Genomic DNA, 24535 nt, shown 5'->3' with positions numbered 1-24535 from the left:
TAGAGGATGAGGCAAGTTATGACATGCATGCGGAAATTTTAATTTCTGTTCACATTTTCAAATGTACATTTTTGCTTTCTGGATTTGTGTTTGTGTCATCGATCTTATATTTGAAAATAAACGGACTGTATAATAGCTAAGCAACACAAGATTCAAACCAATCGTTTGCAACCTATAGTGTATCCTAAAGCAGAAAAAAATTGCACTGCGCTAAAAAAAAACATTTTATCTGATAAATATCTGTATAATTTATTATGTTAATGATTTTTCAGTTCGAACTAATCTGGTTTAGTCATTCTGTTTGTTTATTGTGTGTAAGTACATTTCGACTTTGAAATTACTTCGTTTAAACTGTTATCTTGAAATTTTGTATTCCTATTTGCTGCATTGAATTAGGCTAAAGAAGTTTTTTGCTAAATCAGAAACAATCAAATGCAGTTACGGAAGACAAGCTGTTAAAGCTAAGGGTTTACGTTGTTTTCCAATCTTGTTTGTTTTTGCCCTTTACTGTGCATTTTATTTGGAATGTCCTTATATAGATTTAAGAAGATGTGCTATGAGTGCCAATGAGACAACTCTCCATCCAAGTCAAAATTTATAAAAGTAAACCATTATAGGTCAAAGTACGGTCTTATCCATTTTTTGTGTGTTTCTTACTTGCTCGCATGACAAATATTTGTTCTCGATTATTTTCTTTCTCCTTTAGAGTAATGCAGTGCATTTACTTTTTTTTACGTTGGTGAAGAATAAGAGGACAGTGTTATATTTCAATAAAAGTTTTATTACCCAACCCTTAAAGGATAAAAATTAACAGTAAAGGTTCAAAACAATATCGTCCCTCTAGTCTTCCTCGAAGTCAAAATTCTGACGAATTTAAAAAAAAGAAGATGTGGTTTGATTGCCAATGCCACAAGAGAACAAATGACACAGAAATTAACAATTATAGGTCACCGTACGGCCTTCAACAATGAGCAAAACCCATACCGCATAGTCAGCTATAAAAGACCCCGAAATAAGAAATGTAAAACAATTCAAACGAGAAAACTAATGGCCTAATTTATGTACAAAATAATGAACGCAAAACAAAAACAAAAATACACAGAAACAAACGACAGCCATTGAATTACAGGCTCCTGACGTGGGACAGGCATAAATAAACATTGTTTTCTCCTTTTGTGCATTCTTCGTGTGCCCATGTTTTGCAACTAGTGCACGTAATCCAAAATTCCCTTTGATCATTTTGAATATATTTTTATATATATTTTAAATATCATTCTAAGGAGATAAAGTAAGGACATTCATCTTTGTCGTCCGAAGGTTGTGATTTATTTTTCTGCTTCTATTTGTTTGTTTTTTGAAGTGGCAACTTTCGCTTAACAGTTTTATGCTGTAGCTGTTACTTCCTCTTTTCTTCTCCCTCGAGTGCGTTCTTTGATGTTTTATCTGTAAGGATACCCATAGGATAGAAGTATTCCTGAAGTAGAGGTGCTTTTTAGAAAGGGCATTCTTCGCTTAAGTCGAATCGTGTTGGTGTTTCATTTTGTGTACGAGAAGAACATGCTGCCTCTCGAACTGCATGGTGCTGCTGCGTCTACTCCTTCCAAAACGAAATAGAATTTTTTCCTTGTTTCGACTGTTAACGTTATGTGTAATTGCGCATGCTTTAGCTCAGATATGTTGTTTTCACTGATCACATTGGCGCAAACTTGCTTTAATTTGCACTTCAAAACGAAGACTACATACATGTATTAACCAGTCCCAGAAATATAGTTGTTTTTATTTATGTAACTGTTAATCTCTGTAATCCAATCCTTGTGACCAATAATGGAATCTTTGAAGAACTTTATATTTATATAGCTTCACATCTCACGTTTTTGAATACTTCTTCACTGCCGATTCATTACAACCCGCTTCCATGCATACCTGAAATACATACATAAATAAAGGCAACAGTAGTATACCGGTGTTCAAAAGTCATAAATCGATTTAGAGAAAACAAATTCGGGTTACATACCAAAATCGATGGAAACACATCAACTATAAGAGGAAGATAATTTAAAGGAACAACAAGAACACCGAAGTGCAACAAAAACAAACGCCAACACACATAGAAACGAACTATTTGATAACAACTGACTTGATACAAGACATTTTAAGAAAAAAATGGTGGGTTGAATAAGGCAGTGTTTAACACCCCTGAAAATTATCAGAACTCGTTGTTGTTTCTGTAGATACGTTTGTAAATTAGTTTTTCTGTTTTGGTCTTTCCTCTGTTCCTTATTCGTATCTTTTATCTTGTTCTTCTCTTGATTGATGATACTCTCCCTCGTGTTGCTCTGGTCTTTCCTCTGTTCCTAATTCGTATCTTTTATCTTGTTCTTCTCTTGATTGGTGATACTCTCCCTCGTGTTGCTCATCTGTTTCTTGTTGTTGATCATCATTCGATTCCTTTTAATTGGTACCATTGTTCGGTATAGTAGATGGTATTTCATCATTCCGTCTTTCTCTTTGTGTAAAGTCATCATAATTGTTTGCACTGACATATCGGTTATATATGAAGGAGCAAAGTCAGTATCTTCAAAAACATCCGGATTTATTGGGAATATTCCACTTACTTTGAAGCCATTTATTGTTTTTTTTTTTTTTTTTTGGGGGGGGGGGGGGGGGGTAGTAGCATTCGGCCAAGACTCTTTCACGATCCCAGGTTAGTCATATATTGTCATTGGCTTCCCGGGGTTATATCTCAACCAACAATCAAGTGCTGTTGTCACGTATTTTTTTCTCCAATATACCATACACCGTCCTGTCTAATGGTTGAAGCTTGTGGGAACAATTGTGAAGAAATGAAAGCAATATATAATCTCATTGAGTTTAACAAAGGCAAGTATCGTTACAGCAAAATGAGAATGGTGGTTATATAATAAAAGCAAGACTACTTGTTCAGTTTGGTGTGCTTCACAAATTGACAAATTGTTGTAGAGACATGAGAAAGTTATCAGCTTTTAGCCAACCTGATGGATGTGCTGCTACATAAAACAACTTGAGATCCATCTCTAATAAAGTGGTCTTCTTGGAAAATCATCATGTGTAGTACAATTTTCCCAATGATGTTTACGGTTGCACATACTGTAACAAGATACCTCTCTCTCCAGAAGTGATGACTCCTGATTGCTTTGGTGCAATGGTTATACCTGTTTCGTCTACATTCCATATATATGAAGTACTAAATTTGTAACGTTCAATAAATTCTCCTAGCTTTGAAAAATACAAGTTTACATACAGTTAAAATTTGCTGCCTTGACAGGGTCGTCAATTCTGGTGTTCTTATTGGCAGTTTAGGGTGTCCCAGAATAAACAGATCAAACAAAGCTATCACTTCGGCATTTGTTTCCCAATGTTTTTGCACATTCATATGCTAGTCTTTAAGGGTAAGTCGGATGTAAATGAATGAATCATTTATCAAATATCTTTAAGAAACCGTTCATGTAAGTCATTGAATACTTTCCTTTTGCTATAGTTGTCAATTTTAACTTTACAAGACCCAACCTCTAATGCTTTTTTAATAAATCTGGTCAGGGCCATTTGGTTTATTTTCCATTACAGACGCTGCCGATCTCACACTTCGGTGTTCATAATTTCATAACATCCGTTTTGCGTTCACTGTATGTCTAATTATATATCAAATGCGTTTTGTTAAAATATACTTTTTCACTCATTTGGTCTTTTGGAAAATGTTGTTTGTGCTGTATTTAGACCCCTCTACCAAGTAATTTGTTTTGCATGCACACGTATAAAAATTGCGGTTTTTAGCCAACGCAATCATAGGTTTGAACGTTGTTTTCAATTTAGACTTGTTTGTAATTATATATATAAATATATATCTGACTTAATGAAGTATTTTACAAGACAAAAGTGTTTAAAGTCGTTATTTAAAGTATCAGTGTATGTGTATTCCTTAATTAAATTGAAATAGACTCATATTGGAATCGATTGGGTCGGTCACATGACTCACGATAAAATGTAATAGGGCAGATTATGAAACTTCCGTATGCGTTGTATCTAGACGTTGGGCGAGTGGCAATCAAGCGTGAAGAAACTAATGGTAATGGGACTCAATATACGGCACACGTGATGCACCTTAATTGTGTATTCATTTGTACATTTTGATTGTTTCAAAGGAATTGGTAATATACACATATTAAGAACAATTATTATTTCTTCAAACATGGCAAGACATATACTTACTGCTGAGATATTCAGTTTTGTCTACTATGGCATCACCTTTTCTGTCATGACGCAATTTAAAAATGAAGCGTCCAAATATTTTGGAAGTATGACGTCAGTTCCTTTATTAAGTTGGATTTCCAGCTTCTGTCTCATTCAACACGTGTCACATACACATTATCGCTATTTGTCCGCCTTCATTGGAAATGATTTATAAATCTTTCTCATGCGCGCAAAGCCTTAATTCCTTGCCCGGCTTTGTCTTCACTTTTCTTTCCTTTTTGTTTTATCCACTCTTTGTCGATATGCGCATCTGGTGCATTAAAACTTTGCACATTAACTAAACTATATATTCTTGACTTAAGGCAGGCATGGAAGTAAAGTCACTATAATACTTCCATGGGGCAGGCAAATTAGGAATATTTCTATGCCCTCAACTCCCTCCCCCTGACCTGGGACACATTAGTGTAACAGAACATTACCGTAAACGATAAAAACAGTTGAATATGAATTAACTCTTCGTATTGGTAATAAACACACACAACTAATAAAATAAAAACCAAACAACTAGGAAAAAGAGAAATTACTGATCTAAAAAGATCCGTTTTAACAAATAAATACATAATTTTCATTTTTTTGTTTTTAATTCATTTTGTTAAAATAAAATTGAGCAAATAATAAAACTTTGTCAGAACACAATATTGTGAAGACAGTGGTCACTCAAAGACCAATCATCAATTTATTTACGAGTGCACTGAATACAGTGCATGCTAGTGCTTATAGTGCTTATGTTTCAAAGGGTGTTCCGAATTTTTACGGTAAATTTAATCTAAAAGTACATGTAGGTGTAAAGTGTAAAAGTTCATTTTCATTTGTATTATATATATATGTGTTACAGCTGCAATAAATACTTAATGTGGCGTACAAGATCCGATTATAGCGTGTCATAAAAATGATTCATTTATTAACAAGTGTTTATTTTGACAAACTATTCAGGGTATAGTGGTCACTCCGACTTATCTTGTTTGCACACAGTAAATTGCTCAATAAGTATTTCGTTGTTAAGCATTTAGGTGATGTAAATCCACCAACAAACATTTTAACAATCGCCACACTTTATAAATATTTAATAGACAAGTTGACAGTCTCGTAGTGGGAGTTATGTCGACGTACAAGATAACTTACTTTAACGGGAGGGGGAGAGGAGAATTAACTCGACTCCTTCTAGTGGCAGCTGGACAAAAATTTGAAGATGAACGAGTGACCAGAGAGGAATGGCAGAAATTGAAACCAAGTAAGTGGTCGAAATAAAATTTTACATAGTTTTTTTTACCTTTTATTATAAAAGCTTCATAGCTGGGAGATATACATCTAACTATATATTTAACCATCTTTGTATGATCGCATGAATATCAATTATCTATGAATAGAGTGACAGGCGTGAATTACTTATTTGCATTTTTTATATGAATATATAAGAAGAAAATTTTGTAAAATAATTTTAGTTTAAATTACATTTACATTTTATGCCCCGCTGAGGCAGACAACATTTAGAAGGAAGTTAAGTCAATCTGATATAATACCAATAATTGTACGTGTAATATTTGTTTTTAATATTTAAACAACAAAACTACATTCATAATTTTAAGTGTTAGATATTAGCTATGACAATGCAAGAAATGAACTATTTCATTTTAATGTTCAAATAAACAAACGTTCACAGTGACTTTAACATTTAATTTTGTAGTTGGACTTTTAGGTTTTCTTTCATTTAAAAAATGCAAAACTATGCATTCATTATATTATGTAATAAATTAATGTTTGTTATGATTATTCCTCATAATAACTTATGATCATGTTCCATATTCATTTAAATGTTTAAATTAACAAATGCCTACTATGTTTTAAATATTTCATTCTGAAGTTGATCCTTAGATTTACTTACATTAAATTACAAGTATCAAATGTTCGTTTAACACGCAACCAAACTAAAATAGAAATTGTAGATAAGAAATCAAGCAGTAAGATCATCTATGATATCAACGAATAATATATATATCTTTTCAATTTGTCAAAAAGATTAATTGATAGTTGGCTGCTTAACGTCCAGTAGCAAACATTTCATGCATGTTCAGAATGAAAAAAAAGTTGGAAGATAATAGGAGGTAATCAATTGCCACTAGGTCGAACAGGGACAAAACACAAAATGGCAAAGCGAAAAACTAAAAAACAACACAAAAATGTTAATATAGGCAGCATAAAGTGAACTCATGTGCTCCGAAAGGGTTAGCCATTCCTTCTATATCACTGGCACCCGTCGTGTTGCTTGTAATAAGTAAAAATATGACCAATCGATTCGTACAAACGAGGAAAGAAGATTTTACTTGATTTAACATAAATATAAGTTATAACATATTCGTTGTCATTTGTGTCTATAAATATGTTTCAATGTACAATTTGCCAGTAAAACAATATTGGAATAGACCATAAATTTTATTCAATGTAAAATGCATCAACATTATGCTTTGAATGGAACAATGGGTGGACGGATGGGTCGATGGATAGCCATCGTCTTACGGGCAATTTTTCGCCAACGTCCAGGACAAGATGGTTTTAATGTGCATGAAAGTGATCACACGAAGACGTGACGGTAACAGATCACAAGAGACATGTCTCCCAAACTTAACCAATATCACCAAGCCCAACAGCCTGTCTGTATTTCCGCAATGCTGCATGTTGAAGCAGCCATTCACCAGTTACCTGATTTCAAGTTTTGATCAATCCATTCATAGTAATTTGAAGTAAATAGTGCTAAATAAAACAAATACATAAACCAAATTTTGATTTTCAGATATGCCACAAGGAACGGTACCTGTGTTGACTGTGAATGGTAAAATGTTACCTCAGAGTGGAGCTATAAACCGGTACCTCGCTAGGAAATTAGGTATATAACTTTATAAAACTTTTCTTGAATATAAAACCGGTTCTGAACAGAGAGTTTCATTTTTGGTAAACCAGGATCCGGACTCATTGGCAATCATACCACACCTCCTTATTTTTTTATCGGGATCCTAGATATACTTGTAATATTACTAAATCATAGTTTTCTTCTAAGTCGTTAGAGAATATAACCTTCACTCTCAGTAGTCAAACTGAAATATTTAAACTTAAATTATACTGAATGGATCAAACGTCACAATCAATGGGGTATTGTGTTATACAGTCTATATACATATTTGAGTACTTTAAAAATATATTTTGTATCTAGCAACTGTATCATGTATCTTAAGATAATTAAAATTGCATGTCAATGAAATATTAGGGTGCAGAAAAACGATGAAAAGATATTTATCAAGGTTGTTTAGTAAATGTGTGAATTTAGTTTCGTGTATACAGAACAAAAAATAGACGCCTACGACATGAGCTATACAATGCAGTTGTATTTTTTTAATTTGAGAAACACCAACCAAATGAATTGACTTTTTGGGTTAAAAAGGAATAAAAGATAGAAAGCGATGCATAGGAAATAATACGAACGAGACAAACAAAAGTACATTGAGACTAGACATAATAATATGTACAAACAAAGAAGCAAGAATGATACGAGCAGAAAATGCTGGAAAACGTTGGCAACACGAACTTCCATTTAAACGAAATACGAAAGTTTTATTTTGATACGGTTCACATATAACATTACAAACATATGCTCTTAAGAGCTTTTTACCGAAGTGATATTACGGGATCCTGAAAGATTATGATATCTTGAAATAGATATGACATACTTTTGCCGGTTGGTAGTTAAATCTCGTAAGCAATCAACTTAGGTATCGGTTATAGTCTATAAAACAACAGTTTAAGCCCACTACACATTTTCATACGCCTTTCTCAAATCAGAAACCTCGTAAATATAAGTGGATGTCAGATGAATTATCTTACTGGGCTTTGTTTTGTTTGTTTTCACGTTGATAGTCGATGTTTGATAGTTTCTTTTAAATCTATATACATTGAGGCAACGTGTATTACCTGGACTGGACTGGACTGGACTTAACTAGACTGGACTCTCACATGTTTATTTTTAAATCTTTAAAAGTACCTTCCTAATTAACAAGAAGATAACTAATAAACCAATAAAAAATAAATGCATGTTATTAAATATAAACATGCAGGAGTCCGATCCAGTCTATAGTCCAGTCCAAAAGTTGAGTCCTGTCCAGTCCAGGTAATACACTTTGCCCATTTTTTTTTTATAGATTCTAGACGAAATAGACCTTAAAAAAGTATATAGATAACACCTGTTTATCGTTAAAAACTGTATGTATGTTGCCCTCTAAGTGTTTTATTTTTGTTTCTTCGTACCGTTTGGTTGCTTCGTCATTGACGTACACCCTTTATCTTCTGTAATAAATATCAATTTTGTTAAAAACTGGTACGTGTAGCTCAACCTTTAGTTTTCTGTGTGATTTTTTTTTTTTTTTTTTTTTGATATCCGTCTTTTTTTCCTTTGGCCATATCATCTTGTTTTTTTTTTTGTTTTTTTTTTTTTTATTAATTATGTTTTTTTTATTGTCTCCTTGGTATTTTCTCCCTATTTAACTGAAAAATTTGTCATATCAGTATATATATGTATTTGAAATGTCATATTTGTCGAGACACGGTTCTTATTTATCTTTAGACAAAACATTGAAAACCTAGTTAGAGACATTTTGATATTTTTTAGATTTTTATGGTAAAACAAATGAAGAAATGACGACGAATGATATTATCATGGAAACAGTAACTGATTTTAGATCTAAGTTAATCCAGGCCCATTTGGAACAGGACGACGCAAAAAAGGTAAAATCCTTTAACTACTTCAAAGCATCGAATTTGTTCTTTATCGAAAAAGCGTTACACATGTATGCCGGCATTATGGTTTACTATACTTTATGTACTTTCAACTACAACAATTTTTTTGTTGTTGTCTTTGTCAGATTTATTTGTTTGATTGTTTGGTTTTTTAAGTCAGTTGTATTGTATATCTGTGGTATAAGTTTACACAGTTTTGGCTGCTGGATTCTATTAATTGTCACGTTAACCAATTACTTCTGTTCAGGTTGCTCACCAATTTTGTCGATATATCTAACTGAACTATATACAACTGTCACATAAGTGGGAGGTATGATTAGCTAGCGTTAGAACCAGGTTTAACCCACCATTTTATTTTCGGAAAATGGCTGCCCAAAGTAAGGAATATGACAATTGTTTTTCATTCGTTCCGTTGGTTGATATGGTTGAGTGTTTAATTTTTTTCAGGTTTCATAGACTTTTTGGTCAATGGAGTTTGGCAATTTTGTTCATACTTTTTCGCATTAAAAACAGTTTTCCTAAAATTATTTTTCACAGATACTCGATAAAAAATAGGATACCAGGCTTATCATTTACTACACCCGACACGCGTTAGGTCTACATAATAGTTAAGACTTATCAGTAGCACTTTAATCATAACAGTTACAAGACTGAATTAGTTTAAGAGCATCCACAAACCCAAATTCCAAAATACTGTTGTGAATTTGACTTAAGTAATCTATGCCAGAATGGAGAAGGAAAATAAAATTGAGAATGGAAATGGGGAATATGTCAAAGAGACAACAACCCGACCAAAGAGCAGAAAACAGCCGAAGGCCACCAATGGGTCCTCAACACAGCGAAAAAATCCCGCACCCGGAGGTGGTCCTCAGCTGGCCCCTAAATAAAAACTTATATAATGTTTCAAATGAGGTTAAACATTTATTGTCGGTAAGTTTGCAGAAAATAACAGTATCAATGATGATATATGTTAGCAGTAGAGTATTGACTATTAAGACTGAGCATTACCTAGAGGACAAAATGGCGACCAACAATGATATCAACCTAGTGGTTGTAAAAAACATCACCAAAGATACAAGGATTATAATCTACATAAGACTAATTGGTGGTACTCAAATCTTTCATACTATCTAATGAAACTAGTTTTCTAAGAAGACCAATGCCATGTTAAATCATTGAAGGAACACCTGAAATATACCGTTTAAACCTGCTCAACTCTATGTAGCAAAACATATTCAACCTTATACCAATTGCAAACTGTGCAGAATATTGGACACTGATAGATAAAGAGTGTTGAATGTATAATTGAGAATGGAAATGGGGAATATGTCAAAGAGACAACAACCCGACCAAAGAGCAGAAAACAGCCGAAGGCCACCAATGGGTCCTCAACACAGCGAAAAAATCCCGCACCCGGAGGCGGGCTTCAGCTGGCCCCTAAACAAAAATGTGTACTAGTTGAAAAATGGACGTCACACTAAACTCCAAAACATATGGCTGCTTTAGGTCATTTAGCTTTCACGCGTTTATGTCTTACACATCTTTGGCTTTCAAAAATCTTGGTTTGAGCATTTCTGATGAAGGTTAATCCAGAAAAGCGCTTCGGACGCCCAAAATTAATAAGTGTTATTTTCATTAACAGAAGAAATTTAAATTGAAGGACATCAAGATTTTTTAAATGTTTTATTAAATTCATGTCAGTCTTTACTCAAAGTTATTATATTATTAAAAAGAACCAAGTGACATACATACCTGTACATTGTATGTATGGTGAGGTTTGAACGTTGTTTTCAATTTAGACTTGTTTGTGAGATTATTATAGATATACATAATATAAATATGATCCTATTGCCGATTTATTCTTGAAACCAAACACCCTCTTTTAATGGTGTATCCTTGTATTCGTATTCTAATCATTTGTCTGATTTTAATTTTATTTTTGATGAATATATAGATACTAAGTAACTCATTGTAATTTTGATGCCTACGCGTTAAATATAATGTCATTTATAAACATTTTGTTTTCTTGAATTGACGGGGGTTGACTCTTTATCTATAATCTTTTTATCAGATATTTATATGCTAATGGAAGACGAGACGTAATATGGTATACTATAGTCCGTTCGTCCGTCAACAGTTCGTACGATAGCTCAAATTTGCTGTAACCAATTCTTATGTAATTTTGACACGCACTTATGATTGACGAAAGAAAGCCCCCTTTCGATTTTGAAAAGTTTTTGCTGTATCATTCTGGTACTTTTAAGCTTTAGATTTAAGGCATTTTTCACATATTGCACATTAACTCCAGTATGCCTAGATTTATTTCCTCACAACTTTACATTATTGTTGGGATTGATATAAGGAAGCCTCGTTTCCATTGGTTTTTGTTTCTGATTTGTCGTTCCGGGACTTTAATCTGCAGATTCAAGTTAAATTTTCAAATGTTATGCAATAACTTGAGTAAGCGACAATTATTTACTTGAAGCCATACCTAATTGCTGGAATTCGTGAACATAACACACCGTTATATCCTTTTTTAAACCTGATGTGTCATCAAAGAGTTATGGGACCTTGATCGTCAGATAAAAAAGGGCATTTTCTAGCTCCAGTGTGCTTGGATCAAACAATAACAAACTTAAACACCGTTGTTGTGAATCAGGGTGAATTTAGCCTCGCTTTTGATTTTGAAAATTTTCTGGTTTGTTATTCTGGTCATGGGACTTTTAACAGTCATATGTGACGTAATATTTATACGCCTGAGGGTACATGTATGTTTTTCTGCGAAGACTTTTTATTTGCTTCTGATTAAATGCCTTCTAGATATCCAATTTTATTTCATAGTTCATGCGCTCTTGGTAAAACTCCTTATTGACAATGGATGGTAATTTTTTTATTCGTTAAGGGGATATTGATTCTTCTGATTTTTAGAGTATAAAATATATGGTATCAGGAATATATTATGCTCTCTATAGACCTTGGTGTTATACTCTGTACTGTATATGTCAATTTCCTTTCAGGCAGAACTTTTTAAAAATATCAAAGAACAGACAATTCCCAATTTCATTAAGCAGATGGAGAATCTTCTCTGTGAAAATAATGATGGCAGTGGATTTTTTGTTGGCTCTGCGGTATGTGAATATATAACAATAAGAATACATTGCTGTACTTCAGTTCAATTTTAAATACTTTTAGCAAATACTGCTTATCAGCACAATACCATATAAAATATATATGCAAATACAATAACTGACAAATGAATACACTAGAGAAGAATAATGATCTATATTAAGTATTGGATACTAACAAGTCTATTGTACGCTTTAATGCATGGAAATAAACTGTTCTTAGGTAACAGGACCAAAATTTTGTACGCCAGACGCAGAAAAAAAGAAATTTACAAACTTGAGGTTTCATTTATATTTTACATTTTATGAGATCAACAACTGTACAAGCTTAATGTCGATTGACGTCTATAATAATATTATAATAGCCAAATAAATAACACTGTAAAATGAAATGAAATTCGTCCTCTAATGGATGTTTAATACAGAGAGTGTATGCTGTAGAAAGACAATCTTCGCGTGTTCTGGTAACTGTCCCACTGACATACTTGCATTCGTTCAGCAACACAATCTACTAAATTTTAGGTAACTGTCCAATTGACAGACTTAATTTCCTTTAGGTAGTCTGAGCTTGTGTATGCCATTGCCCCATTGATAAGCTCTATAACACAATCGCTGCATTTATAGAATACTGTCTAATTGACTGGTACGAATACTTTCAGACAATATTATCTACACGATTGCCTCAGGTGGCTGATTTATTGACATATACTTCAAACACCTCTCGATTTATCAAATTGTTGCTAATGTTAAAGATCATTTTGTTATTTTGTAAAGTGAAATTAAATTGTATTTTATCTTTTCCCGGAGGAAGTTGGAACAATCATCATTTCTGAGTCACACGACAACGGTTTTTTTTTTATTGAACAACACGCTAATTGTTTTTCTTGCTTATAATATAGTTTTCATTATGTTCTTTCGTCCTGAACATGCTTGAAATATTTGTCACTGGACGTTAAGCAACCAACAATCAATCAATTAAACATTATGATCAAAGAATACCCCCTTGTGGTATTGAAACTTAAGGAATACATCGAAAATGTAGTTAGTATTCTCGATAATCGTTCAAGGTGTGTTACTCTTTGTTGTACATTGCAGGGTATAGAAGTTGGAGGGTTAGGACCTAACTACTCTCCCAAAGGGCGTAGATGATTATGTGTGATGTAAAATTGTATTTCAACACCGAGGCTAAAATTTCCTGTGACAGTCAAAATTCGTTCTCCTGTTGTGTCCTCTCACCCCCTTATTTATTGCATGTTTATCTTATATCACCAATCTCATTTTGAACGACACGATATATATTTTTATTTTAGCTGCTACGGAGTAAAATATCATTAATCAATCAACTAATTTTAGTTGAAATTATTAGGGTGCTTATTAATTTTTTCCTACTGATATAGGTTATCTGTACACATTTGCTAAATTGATTGTCTGAATAATTGAAGACTGCTTAACGTTCAGTGGAAAATAGTACATGCATATTCAAGACGATAGTATGTTAATGTGATATAAACTTTTTTTGTACACACAAAGTACTCTAAGTAAAATTTCGAACGGCTTTAATAGCAATCCGCTACCTGGACATTCTGACTCCTAGCTGACTACAAATGTATTTCATTTGTTAATGAGGCGTGTGTGGCGGATAAATAGCAAATTCTACTTAGGTTTTAATCCGGTCGACGACCTCCTGCTAATACGATTTGATCTGCACAATTAAAAAATCTAGTAACTATGTTTATGTAAATGGTTATTGCATTTGATATTAAAGTTTTAAAGGGTGTGATTTGTAATAATACATGTGTAGCATAGTATGTGTATTATAACTCCATGTGCGGTTGCAACAAAATAACATACAAAAATCGTTGATATACATTTTAACTTCATTTATTTTACTTGTTACTTTTTTCAGATAACCGTCGGAGATTTAGCCTTATTAGACGTGATGGAAGTTGTTATCGGACTAATATTACCAACGGCATTAGACCAATCAGAAAAGTTAAAAGCTCACCGTGAACGTGTGTCAAAATCTCCGAGAATAAAAGAATGGTTAGAAAAAAGACCAAAAACGGATATGTAATTTTCATAAATAAACAATTGAGAGGTTACTAAAAGAAGCCACTGACAGCTGGAGAAAAAGACTTAGTGATCCTTTATAAAAGCCCTTCCATTATTATGTGACTTAAGATTTTTAAATTTGCGACACTACTGAGTTATATAAGTTATAAAAGTGAGTGAAGTTCGAGGATTATATGATAAAAAAATCTAAAACCAAGATTTTTTGGCAAATTGTGTTGTTTCTTAGAGTAACCTCTTTCTGTTTACTGAATTTTTATAAACTAATCCTTGACAATCAATAGACTGAACTATTTCATGAATATGTGGTTTTGAAGTTAATTGTACATAACACAGACAATTCTTCGAAATAAATTACAGCTTATATTGATCAGTATATGTATGCGAGTGAGTTGAGTGTTGAAAGGGGTGAAACAATTGGTATTGAAAGTATATAAATTTTTAAAAATGTAACTGTAATGAATATTTTGTTTTGAATTACCTCCCTTTGTCTACAAAGGACGTCAACTGTTAATTTTAAGTATATAGGTAACGAAAATTTCCTTATATACTATATACAATAATGCTTTGGCAAACATTTTTAATTTAACATATTTCTCATGATACGCTTTTGCAAAAAGTATTTTGCCTGATATCGAAGAAAATGAAAATTGTATTGTTCGGACAAAAACATGAATCATTATTCTTATATTCTCCCATTTTCAAGATTTATCAGAATTTTGAGGTTTTACTTACAGAGAAAAATGAGGAGACGTAGTATGATTGCCATTGAAAAAACTATCATCCAAAAGACAAAAAGATAACTAAAGGATGAAAACAACTTCAGATAACCTAACGGCCTTAATTTGAACATAAAGCACAACCAATACCGTACACTGTACAATACACAAACCGTACACTGTACAATGTCTCAACCGTACAGCCTTTACATTATAGGCACAACCAATAGCGTATACTGTACAATACCCAATTTAATAAAATTTTGAAACAATGCAATAGGGATAACTAAAGGGCCGAATTATGCAAAATATAAAACGATAAAACATTAATGACAGACAGACAGCAACCAACGACAACAACTGAACTTAGGTATGTGAACGGTCAAACAAGTCTATGGTAGCCTAACTGTCCTCAAAGATTGGACAGCGGCGTATTAGCAAAAAATAAATTACACTGTTAAAATCTATTTGAAAGAGCCTTTACTCGTCAGATCAGCACTTCACACACACACACACACACATACACCCTCACACACACACACAAACTAACAAAATTACAAAATACACAATTACAAAAGTCAATGTTACAGAATCCCATCAGTGCAGGCCTCCATTTGGATTGACCAGCAAGGTGTTTTTTTTAAAGTTTTGCACAGAGCGACGATGTAGAGAAAGTCAGGTACATTGCAGGATTACAAATTGGTAATCAAAAGGAGGAAATCGATGACCAGATTCCTCGCTATGGATATAGAGTTCTACTGACAATAACATATTTGCTTAAGGACTAGCTATAAAAATAAGAAGATGTGGTATAATTGCCAATGAGAAAACTCTTCACCAGAGACCACATGACATAGAAGTTAACAACTATATGACACCGTACAGCCTTCAACAACGAGCAAAACCCAAACCGCAAAGTCAGCTATAAAAGGCCCCGAAATAACAAATGTAAATAAATTCAAACGAGAAAACTAACGGCCTGATTTATGTAAAAATAATGAACGAAATAACAAATTTGATATACAGCAACAAACGACAACCACAGGCTCCTGACTTTTGACAGGCACATACAGAATGTGGCGGGGTTAAACATGTTAGCGGGCGCCCAACCTTCCTCCTCACCTTATATAGTGGTGTAACAGTACAACATATGACAAACTATAGAGATCAATTAAAAAGGGCTTAACTCATCAGATCGATACAAAGCCGAAAAACAAGTAACAAAAACACAGACTGGACATGGCAGGGTAGACCATACATATACAAAATTTTTTTCAATCTTTTATCTACTAAAAATTAAAAATACTTGTCAACTATTTAACATGTAGATGTGAACTTTTCAATATACAAATGGTAGCATACGCTATAAATTTGTTACTTTGGGATACCATACGGCATATTTTGTTAATAGTGAACAAAAAGGTAAAACATGCTACACAGAGGAACAAATGATCAGTATGCTGTAGTTTCTTATTGAAAACATATTTTTTGAATTTTGAGGTAGACTTTTTTCAACAAATTGTTGTTATTCCTATGGGAACGAACTGTGCACCTCTTCTTGCTGACCTCTTCTTTTTTCTTATGAGTCGGAATTCCTTCAGACACTTGTCAAAACAAGAAGATCAAAGAAGCCAGATCATCTAATTTCACATTCAGATATATTGATGATGTTCTTTCCATTTACAATCCAAACTTTTCTGATTTGGTTCCATTAATATGTCCTCCAGAACTAGAAATTAAAGAAACAACAGACACGGCTTCCTCCGCCTCATTTTTAGACTTATACCTCGAATTTGACATAAGCGGTCATCTCAGTCCCAGAATTTATGACAAACGAGACGATTTTAATTTTGAAATTATCAATTCCCCCACCTTAGTAGCAATATACCAACTTCACCTGTATATGGGATATACATTTCCCAACTCATTCGGTATTCAAGAGCTTGAAGCTGCTACTCAGACTTTATAAAACGTCACCAGTGTCTGAGCAGAAAGTTGATGAACCAGGGTCATCAAAAGAACGTCTCGTCCTTTTTCTAAAAAAGTTCATCGGAAGATACCAAGACCTTGTTGATAAATATTCCGTATCAACTTCACAAATAATACACGATGGTCTTGAAATATAGATTCTAGGTACTGACGTTGTTTGTCATCTTAATTACGTGTTATAGTGTTCTTATATTTGACTTTGTAAATTATTTACTTTACTGTTTAGTCCATTTTTGGTAATTATCCTCTTGGCGTGGCTCTGTACTTATACATACCGCCGTTGTGTTATTGTGCTATCGTCATTTTTTGTATTCCTGTCTTTCATTTGTGCTTATGTGCTTTGTCTATACGGCATTTTGTTTTTCTTTGTTGACATATTTGTTTGTTTTTATAGTGATTAAGATTATAAAACAATGTTGACTCGGGCGCATTGCATTTGCGCCAGTGTTCACAAAATCCAATCTTTCATTTGCGCCACAAGGTTATATTTCAATTGCGCCAAAAAATAAAAACTACATTAGCGCCATTTTACAGGTAACACATAAAGGAACAGTTTGAAATATTTATTGCTACATCGTGAATAAGTTTACTGCTGTACCCCTATTATAAAATTGAGAATGGAAATGGGGAATATGTCAAAGAGACAACAACCCGACCAAAGAGCAGATAACAGCCGAAGGCCACCAATGGGTCTTCAACGCAGCGAGAAAATCCCGCACCCGGAGGTGGTCCTTAGCTGGCCCCGAAATAAAAACGTCTGTTTGTTTTGTTCACACATTGTTGTCAATATAATGGAATTTTATGCGACTGTCATACAAGTGAAAGGTTTAGCCATTTATATAACCAGGTTTAATCCACCATTTTCTACATAAGGAAATGCCTGTACCAAGTCAGGAATATGACAGTTGTTTTCCATTCGTTTGATGTGTTTGAGCTTTTAATTTTGCCATTTGATAAGGGATTTTCCGTTTTGAATTTTCCTTTCTTCCTTCCTCGGTATTTTTGTTATTTTACTTTTTTGTATATTATATAAAGCGACATATCGTACGTGTAGCATAAATGCTTTATGCTACTAAAACAGAAGAGAAATAATGTGAAAAAAAGACATCATTGACACCAACCAGTTTATTTGACAATTTATGTAGTATACTACGTGAAATATAAAAAAAAACTATCTCGTGTACGGTAAGTCTGCGCCTATATAGGCCGTGTTCACATTGAGATAAACTCGGTGTGGTGTAGGTGTACTCCACACTTAAACTAAACTCTATTACGTTCCCATTGATAAAAATCAATCTTTAAAACAGTGCAAATGTACCATGTAGTTTAAAACAGGTTTTTACTACATGCAGTCGATTTATATAATAAATAAGTTATTTACCTATTTATATGTTTATATGACAAAAACTAAAAAAAATCTCATTTAAAAACATGATTAAATTCAATAGCCTTAGTGGACCATTTAATTTTCAGTGGGAGAGGGTTTTGTTTGCTGATAGAATATTCATTTTACACCGGCTGATAGTACGGCTCATGTATATAGCGCGGAAATTATTTTCACTTTTTTGTACACATCTTGCAAAGTACTGCATTTTTTATGACAAATTATTCATTTTCATCATGTCTTGGACAAGATTATTTTTACAGTTTGTTCCAGTCAAGACTATTCATTTCCAAAATCACCCCGTGGGAGTCTGGGGAATAGAAATATGGTCACTTAGGTCTTCTTCCGATCGGTCGTAAAACCCTTGCCAAAGTGGGCCGTCCGTTTGGCTTTGCGGGATGTACAAGTACTCAGCCACGTCTGGTCAGAATGGGGACATTGAATCCAATGCCTCATGTAGAGTACCATGTTCTCTGCACGTTAAGAACACATTTGTAACAACTCTTTAAGGGGTCCGTAGGTGGCCTGTTGCAAGGCAAAATTTCTGTCCCTATCCAATATACTGTCATTTTCCAATGGCAGTCTAAATTGCCCCGATCTTCATCTCGTATCGACCTACCTTTTGTATTTATTATGAAATTGTTCCCATCCTGAACATCTATGAAATATTTGCACTGTACGTTAAACAACCGACAATCAATCATTTTCAAAATCCTTTGTGTTGCCTATTATTACGCTGTTTTAGCCTGTTTTATTCAATAGAACGATTTTCTTAAGGTATCGACCATTCATCTTCGCCATTTTTGTATTACATTACTAAAAAAAACAACCAAATATTCCAATAACATACAGAAACATTTTCTTAACTCCATGTTGAAACCCCCAGCCCCTCTTTTTCAATGGTATCAAACGATTTTTATCACTTCCCTCCTGAAAAATTTTTTTTTCTTAAAAAAAAATGAATTAAAACCATTTATCTCCCCCCCCCCCCCCCCCTCCTCCCCCTCCTAAAAATTACGTGTACATGTTGTTTACTGGTATGAACAATTTTCATGTACAGGTAATTACAACCGATGTACAGATGAGAACAAATTTAATATAAAACCAGTGTTCATTAAATGAAACTAATTGTAAACAGGTTTACAGTACGCGACGTTTGGTGTGAACACGGCCATGTCTAAAACACTAATTGCCATTTCCAAAATAAAATTTTTTAACGAATACTTTATATGTTAGTGTCTAGCTTTGTCTTACAGTACCTAATTACCATTTCAAATATAAATATTTTTTAAAGAATAACTGATGAAATGAAATGGCTCCCAGTTATTCAAATACTTAAAAATTTTGATAAGTATACATAATGTATTGACAGTGACAATGATATCACACGTTTTCATGAAGCTACTGTTCTTAAATCTAAATAAGTATAAACACTTCCGGTGGTCAGAACTTTGTTATCGCCACTGTTGTCTGGAGGTATTGTGCTCGCCACCAGTGTTGGAGCTAACTGGTTCGATATGTGTCACAAATGGCCATGTATATGTTACCTTTGTGGTACATGTAATTACACACAAGCTTGTCCTCATTCCCTCGATTGTGACGCATTGCATGCGACTCATCACATGATATTTACTTGCCATGAGCATTAGAAGCAAGCACACATGTTCAATTTTTTTTTGGTTGTAATATTTTATGGTTAACTGCAAATCATTAGTATAAGCAATTTTCATAAAAATGAAAATTGTTGATAAGAATTCAATAGAGAAAACATAAACGGAAAAACGAAACATTGGGAAAACTAAAAAAAAAGTTACCAAATTATTTTCAAAAATATTTTGAAATCGGTATTTAAATGGAAAACATTACACAGACGGCCTGTGCTGTTTGGTTTGCATTCCCCCCTCCAAAAACATAACCCAACTTACCCGTTGTAAAGTATTCATTTCTCCCATTTGATTGAATATAAAACCAAACACATACTCGGGAGTATACATCCTATCTTCAAAACAACAAAATGGTGGTAAAATCCGATGGCGTTTATCTTTTGAAACAAAAACGTTAAGAAGGTCTGTCCAAAGGATATAAAAGACTAAGAAACCGAAATTTGAATGTGACCTACCGAATTAGACTTATCGCCGCGTTTGTACTAGCATGAGCAACACGACGGGTGTAGCGTGTGGAACAGGATCTGCTTACCCTTCCGGAGCACCTGAGATCACCCCCAGTTTTTGGTGGGGTTCGTGTTGCTCAGTGTTGTGTTTTGTGTACAGTTGTTTGTCTGTTGGTCTTTTTCTTTTTTTAGCCATGGCGTTGTCAGTTTATTTTCGACTTATGAGTTTGAATGTCCATTTGGTATATTTTGCCTCTCTTTGGGTGAAAGTAGAACATGAAGGTATATTTTTATAACATATTTGAATTGACTAGATGATAATATGCAAATTTTCAACAAAGAGTCACAGTGGGATCATAACTGTATCGTATACCCTTTTAGAAATTTGAACGTTATACTTCATTTAAAAATACATGCCAGCAAAATTTTCAAGAAATTTGTTATTCATACATCTCAAGTTTCAATAGTATGATTTTCCCTTCAATTTTTAAAACGAAATATATCTGAAAAAAAATGTTAAGAATTCTAAGCAAAATGCAAATATTCCTTTAAACCTACCAACTATAATCAATAATAATTTGGTGGTTGTTTGATTGATTATGACCACCTTAACGTCCAGAGGTCCATTTCATTTCAATATGTAGGCTTTGCAAAAAGTGCAACTATGATTTAGAGCTGAACATTTTGACTACGATTAGAAAATGAGGATATGTTGAAATGTTGAATAGGGACAGAAATTTGTGTCTCGCAACAGGCCAACGACATACAATTCAAAGAGTAATAGCAATGGTTCTTTAAGTCAGAGATCATCGTGGCTCTCTCTAGCCATAAAATATTGTACGTTCCCATTCCGACCAGACGTGGCTGCGTATTTATAATACATCTAGAGCAGCAAAAAAAAAAACAACAAAAAACAAAAAACGGAGCCCCTCATAGGTTCTACTGCTGAATGGGAGAAGTCAAGATGATCATATTTCTGAACCCAACAGAGGTTATCAACCAGTAGAAGTTACCAAACAAAAAAGAAAATAAAAAATATAAGAAATCCAAATCCAAATCATATATAAGCATTCATATACAGATACAGTACCGGTTTTCTACAGAAGATGGTATACTATACTAATAGTGAACCAGTTACTTGTTTATTTTTTAAATTATTTTGAAAAAGGAGTTGCGAGTCCTTCCCGATGAAATTTAATCCGTACCTGTATTTTCTACTCAATTTTGTGGTATAACCTGATGTTGACATTGCGTAAATATTGGTTGCATTTGCGAAATTTAATTAAAAAAAAATAAATTTAGATTTTATTTAAATGATTCCTCCGAAAGAAAAAAAATATTCTTAAATTTCTCATAGAAAGTAGCAAACAAGTTATCACAAATTGAAACACAAATTGCACTGAAAATATATTTATAAGATGTAAAATGAAAAGTAAGTTCATAATAACCATTGTTTTAAGCATGAATCGATGGGTTGGTCGGTTGATGTTGCTTAATGTCGCTTCAGCGTAAAAAAAAACCCATTATATCGTAACACGCCACCTACAATACAATATATTTTTATATATTTTTAAACCAATTAAGGGCCTATTGACGGCATGAGAACATAAAAGTATATACAGTATGAAAATATAGATATTTTAATTTTCATGAGGAAAAATTGATAATAAAAGCGTTGGTTATCTCCCTTTGAACAAGAACTTATGCAAATTTTATCATAATTATGATATGTACCATATAGTTAATATGAATATTATCTTTTGTCCCAGATGTATCCGGCAAGACATATAAATAAACCTAGAGCCGTTAGTAAAGTAATATAAAATAATTCTATAAATATAGAGAAGAGCAAACAGGGAAGGACTACTGCACACAACATTAACATTCGGTGCTTAATTAACTCGATCAGTTGGCCACAGACCACAATTAAATTCTCTATTAGTTCTTTATAACGTTTTGTTTCATTAAAAAAAATGCTCCGGTTCTTTTTGTCAAATATTTTGTGTGTGTAAAGTACAGTACTAGTCCAAACATATATCAAACATTCAGAAATATCGCTCCCCAGCATCTTACAAATTTAGCCAATACACATCCATACCCCTATGGACAAGTCAAGAGATGTTCCGAAAACTGTAAATATCACCTTTTTGCACCTGGCCTAATTACTCTTTCCATATCAAAATCAGTTAAAATACAACATCCAAAAGTTTATTTCACCTCTCTTCTTTCATTTCCATCCAAAAAAATCTAAGAAATGAGTGAGGAAGGGAAAGAAAAAAAATTAAGAAAAAATACACTCTAATTAAAAGGAACTATATTGCATGATAATTATTGATAATATACATTCAAATAAAATCTAGCTTGATAGGAACATGGGAGTATTATATTTTACTTCCATAGTAGGAATAATATTGTCAGCAGCATGTTTACCACGTGTTTAGGACGGAAGAGCCAGCTGCAGACTATATAGATATAGGAAGATGTGGTATGAGTAAAATGAGACAACTCTCCATCCAAGTTACAATTTATAAAAGTAAACCATTATAGGTCAAGGTACGGCCTTCAACACGGAGCATTGGCTCACACCGAACAGCAAGCTATAAAGGGCCCCAAAAAATTACTAGTGTAAACTTCACTTAAGAATGTATTCTTCTAATGTTTCAGTCTCGTTGAAATCTCGAAATTATTTCCAAAACATGTGATACAAGTGGAAAATATCAATGAATTTAAAACATATTATAATCAAACTAAACTCTTTGAAAAAAAATTGTATACTTACAATAAGTAGTTTTTGAGTAATACAATTTCTAATTGTATAACCAATCCGGTCAGTGTCATCAGCCAAAATATTGACAAAATGGGTGACGGGTACAAAGAAATGATTTTTACCAAAATAATATGTATACAACCCGTATCAATTTTTTTTGTTTTAAAAATTCTTAGATTTGTATTTTTTTTTTTTCAATTTATAACAAAGAAGTTGAAATCATATGCTTTTTGTTCTAAAAAAAAAAGAGAAAATCTTAAATTTACCAATAGTTTTTTTAAGTTTAATTTATTCAGATTGGTCCACTAACTTCATCTTAAGTGAAAGTAAGAATGAAAGTTCAATTGTGAAACTGTGATTTCTTTCATGATAATAGCCCAAAAATGGGTAAAAATTGATGAAAAATGGGAAAATCATTAAAAATGGGATACTTTCGAATGGCCGTAGCAAAAAAAAAGAAGTGCACCACCATATGATTTGTCTTCATCAATTACTTTCTTACAATCATATAAACCCAAAAATCAGGCCCCGGCGCCATAAAACTATTTGAGTAATTTTTTTTTGCTCAGCCTGAGAATTTTCTCGATTTTATTATTCTCAGCACAATACACCGCCATAAAAAAATTCTCAGATATTTTTTTACTCAAAGTTAAGAATATTCTTAAATATTTGAGTATAGCTAAAACCATACTTAAGTATAAAAAAAAATCTTACATGTTGCTATTGGTGGTATTTTGAAATAAAAATTATAACTGTTAATAGGGTTTTTGTTAATTATAGAATAACTAATCGAAGAATTCAAATAGAGAAAAATATTCAACGAGTGACCGAACAACACATTAATTCACGAATGCGCGTAGCGCATGAGTTAATTATCAGTGTTGTTCGGTCACGAGTAGAATATTTTTCGATATTTGAATTCTTTGATTAGTTATTCTTTTTATTACATTGGATAATGGCTTTTTTTAATGAAATTAATGTAGAAAATGTAAGGAACTATATCTTTTTTCTACGCATTCACAATTTGTTTTGATCCGACGTTATCGACGTCTTGACAACGCCTATTGTTGTATGACGTCAGAGAGTGAAATAACCACGTTTATTTCACATGTGAAATTATCGGTTTTTATTTGACTGGGAAATCAATGTAATTCAATGCTACCAATGTAATAAAATTTTGTAAAAATTTGCATTGAAGAACGTCACTAATCTACACAAATGAAATTGTATCCGAAAAAAAACATACACATCTTTACTCAGTCCAACATTTTTTGTTTGATTAACGTTATTTTTTCATATATA

General features: G+C 33.0%; 1 protein-coding gene across 1 annotated transcript; it reads left to right on the top strand.

Moving 5' to 3' along the window:
* Positions 1–5161: 5161 nt before the first annotated feature.
* Positions 5162–14717, top strand: LOC127719174 (glutathione S-transferase 3-like). Its single transcript, XM_052225201.1, has 5 exons — positions 5162–5518; positions 7076–7168; positions 8942–9057; positions 12087–12197; positions 14101–14717. Exons 1-5 carry the CDS (start codon positions 5386–5388, stop codon positions 14266–14268), a joined length of 621 nt encoding a protein of 206 aa, XP_052081161.1. The 5' UTR covers positions 5162–5385; the 3' UTR covers positions 14269–14717.
* The last annotated feature ends 9818 nt before the right edge of the window (positions 14718–24535 follow it).

Source organism: Mytilus californianus, unplaced genomic scaffold (genome assembly GCF_021869535.1).
Source record: "Mytilus californianus isolate M0D057914Y unplaced genomic scaffold, xbMytCali1.0.p SCAF_1, whole genome shotgun sequence".
Lineage (NCBI taxonomy): Eukaryota > Metazoa > Mollusca > Bivalvia > Mytilida > Mytilidae > Mytilus > Mytilus californianus.
The sequence above is the reverse complement of the archived record's forward strand: the minus strand, read 5'-3'. Positions and strand labels throughout refer to the sequence as shown.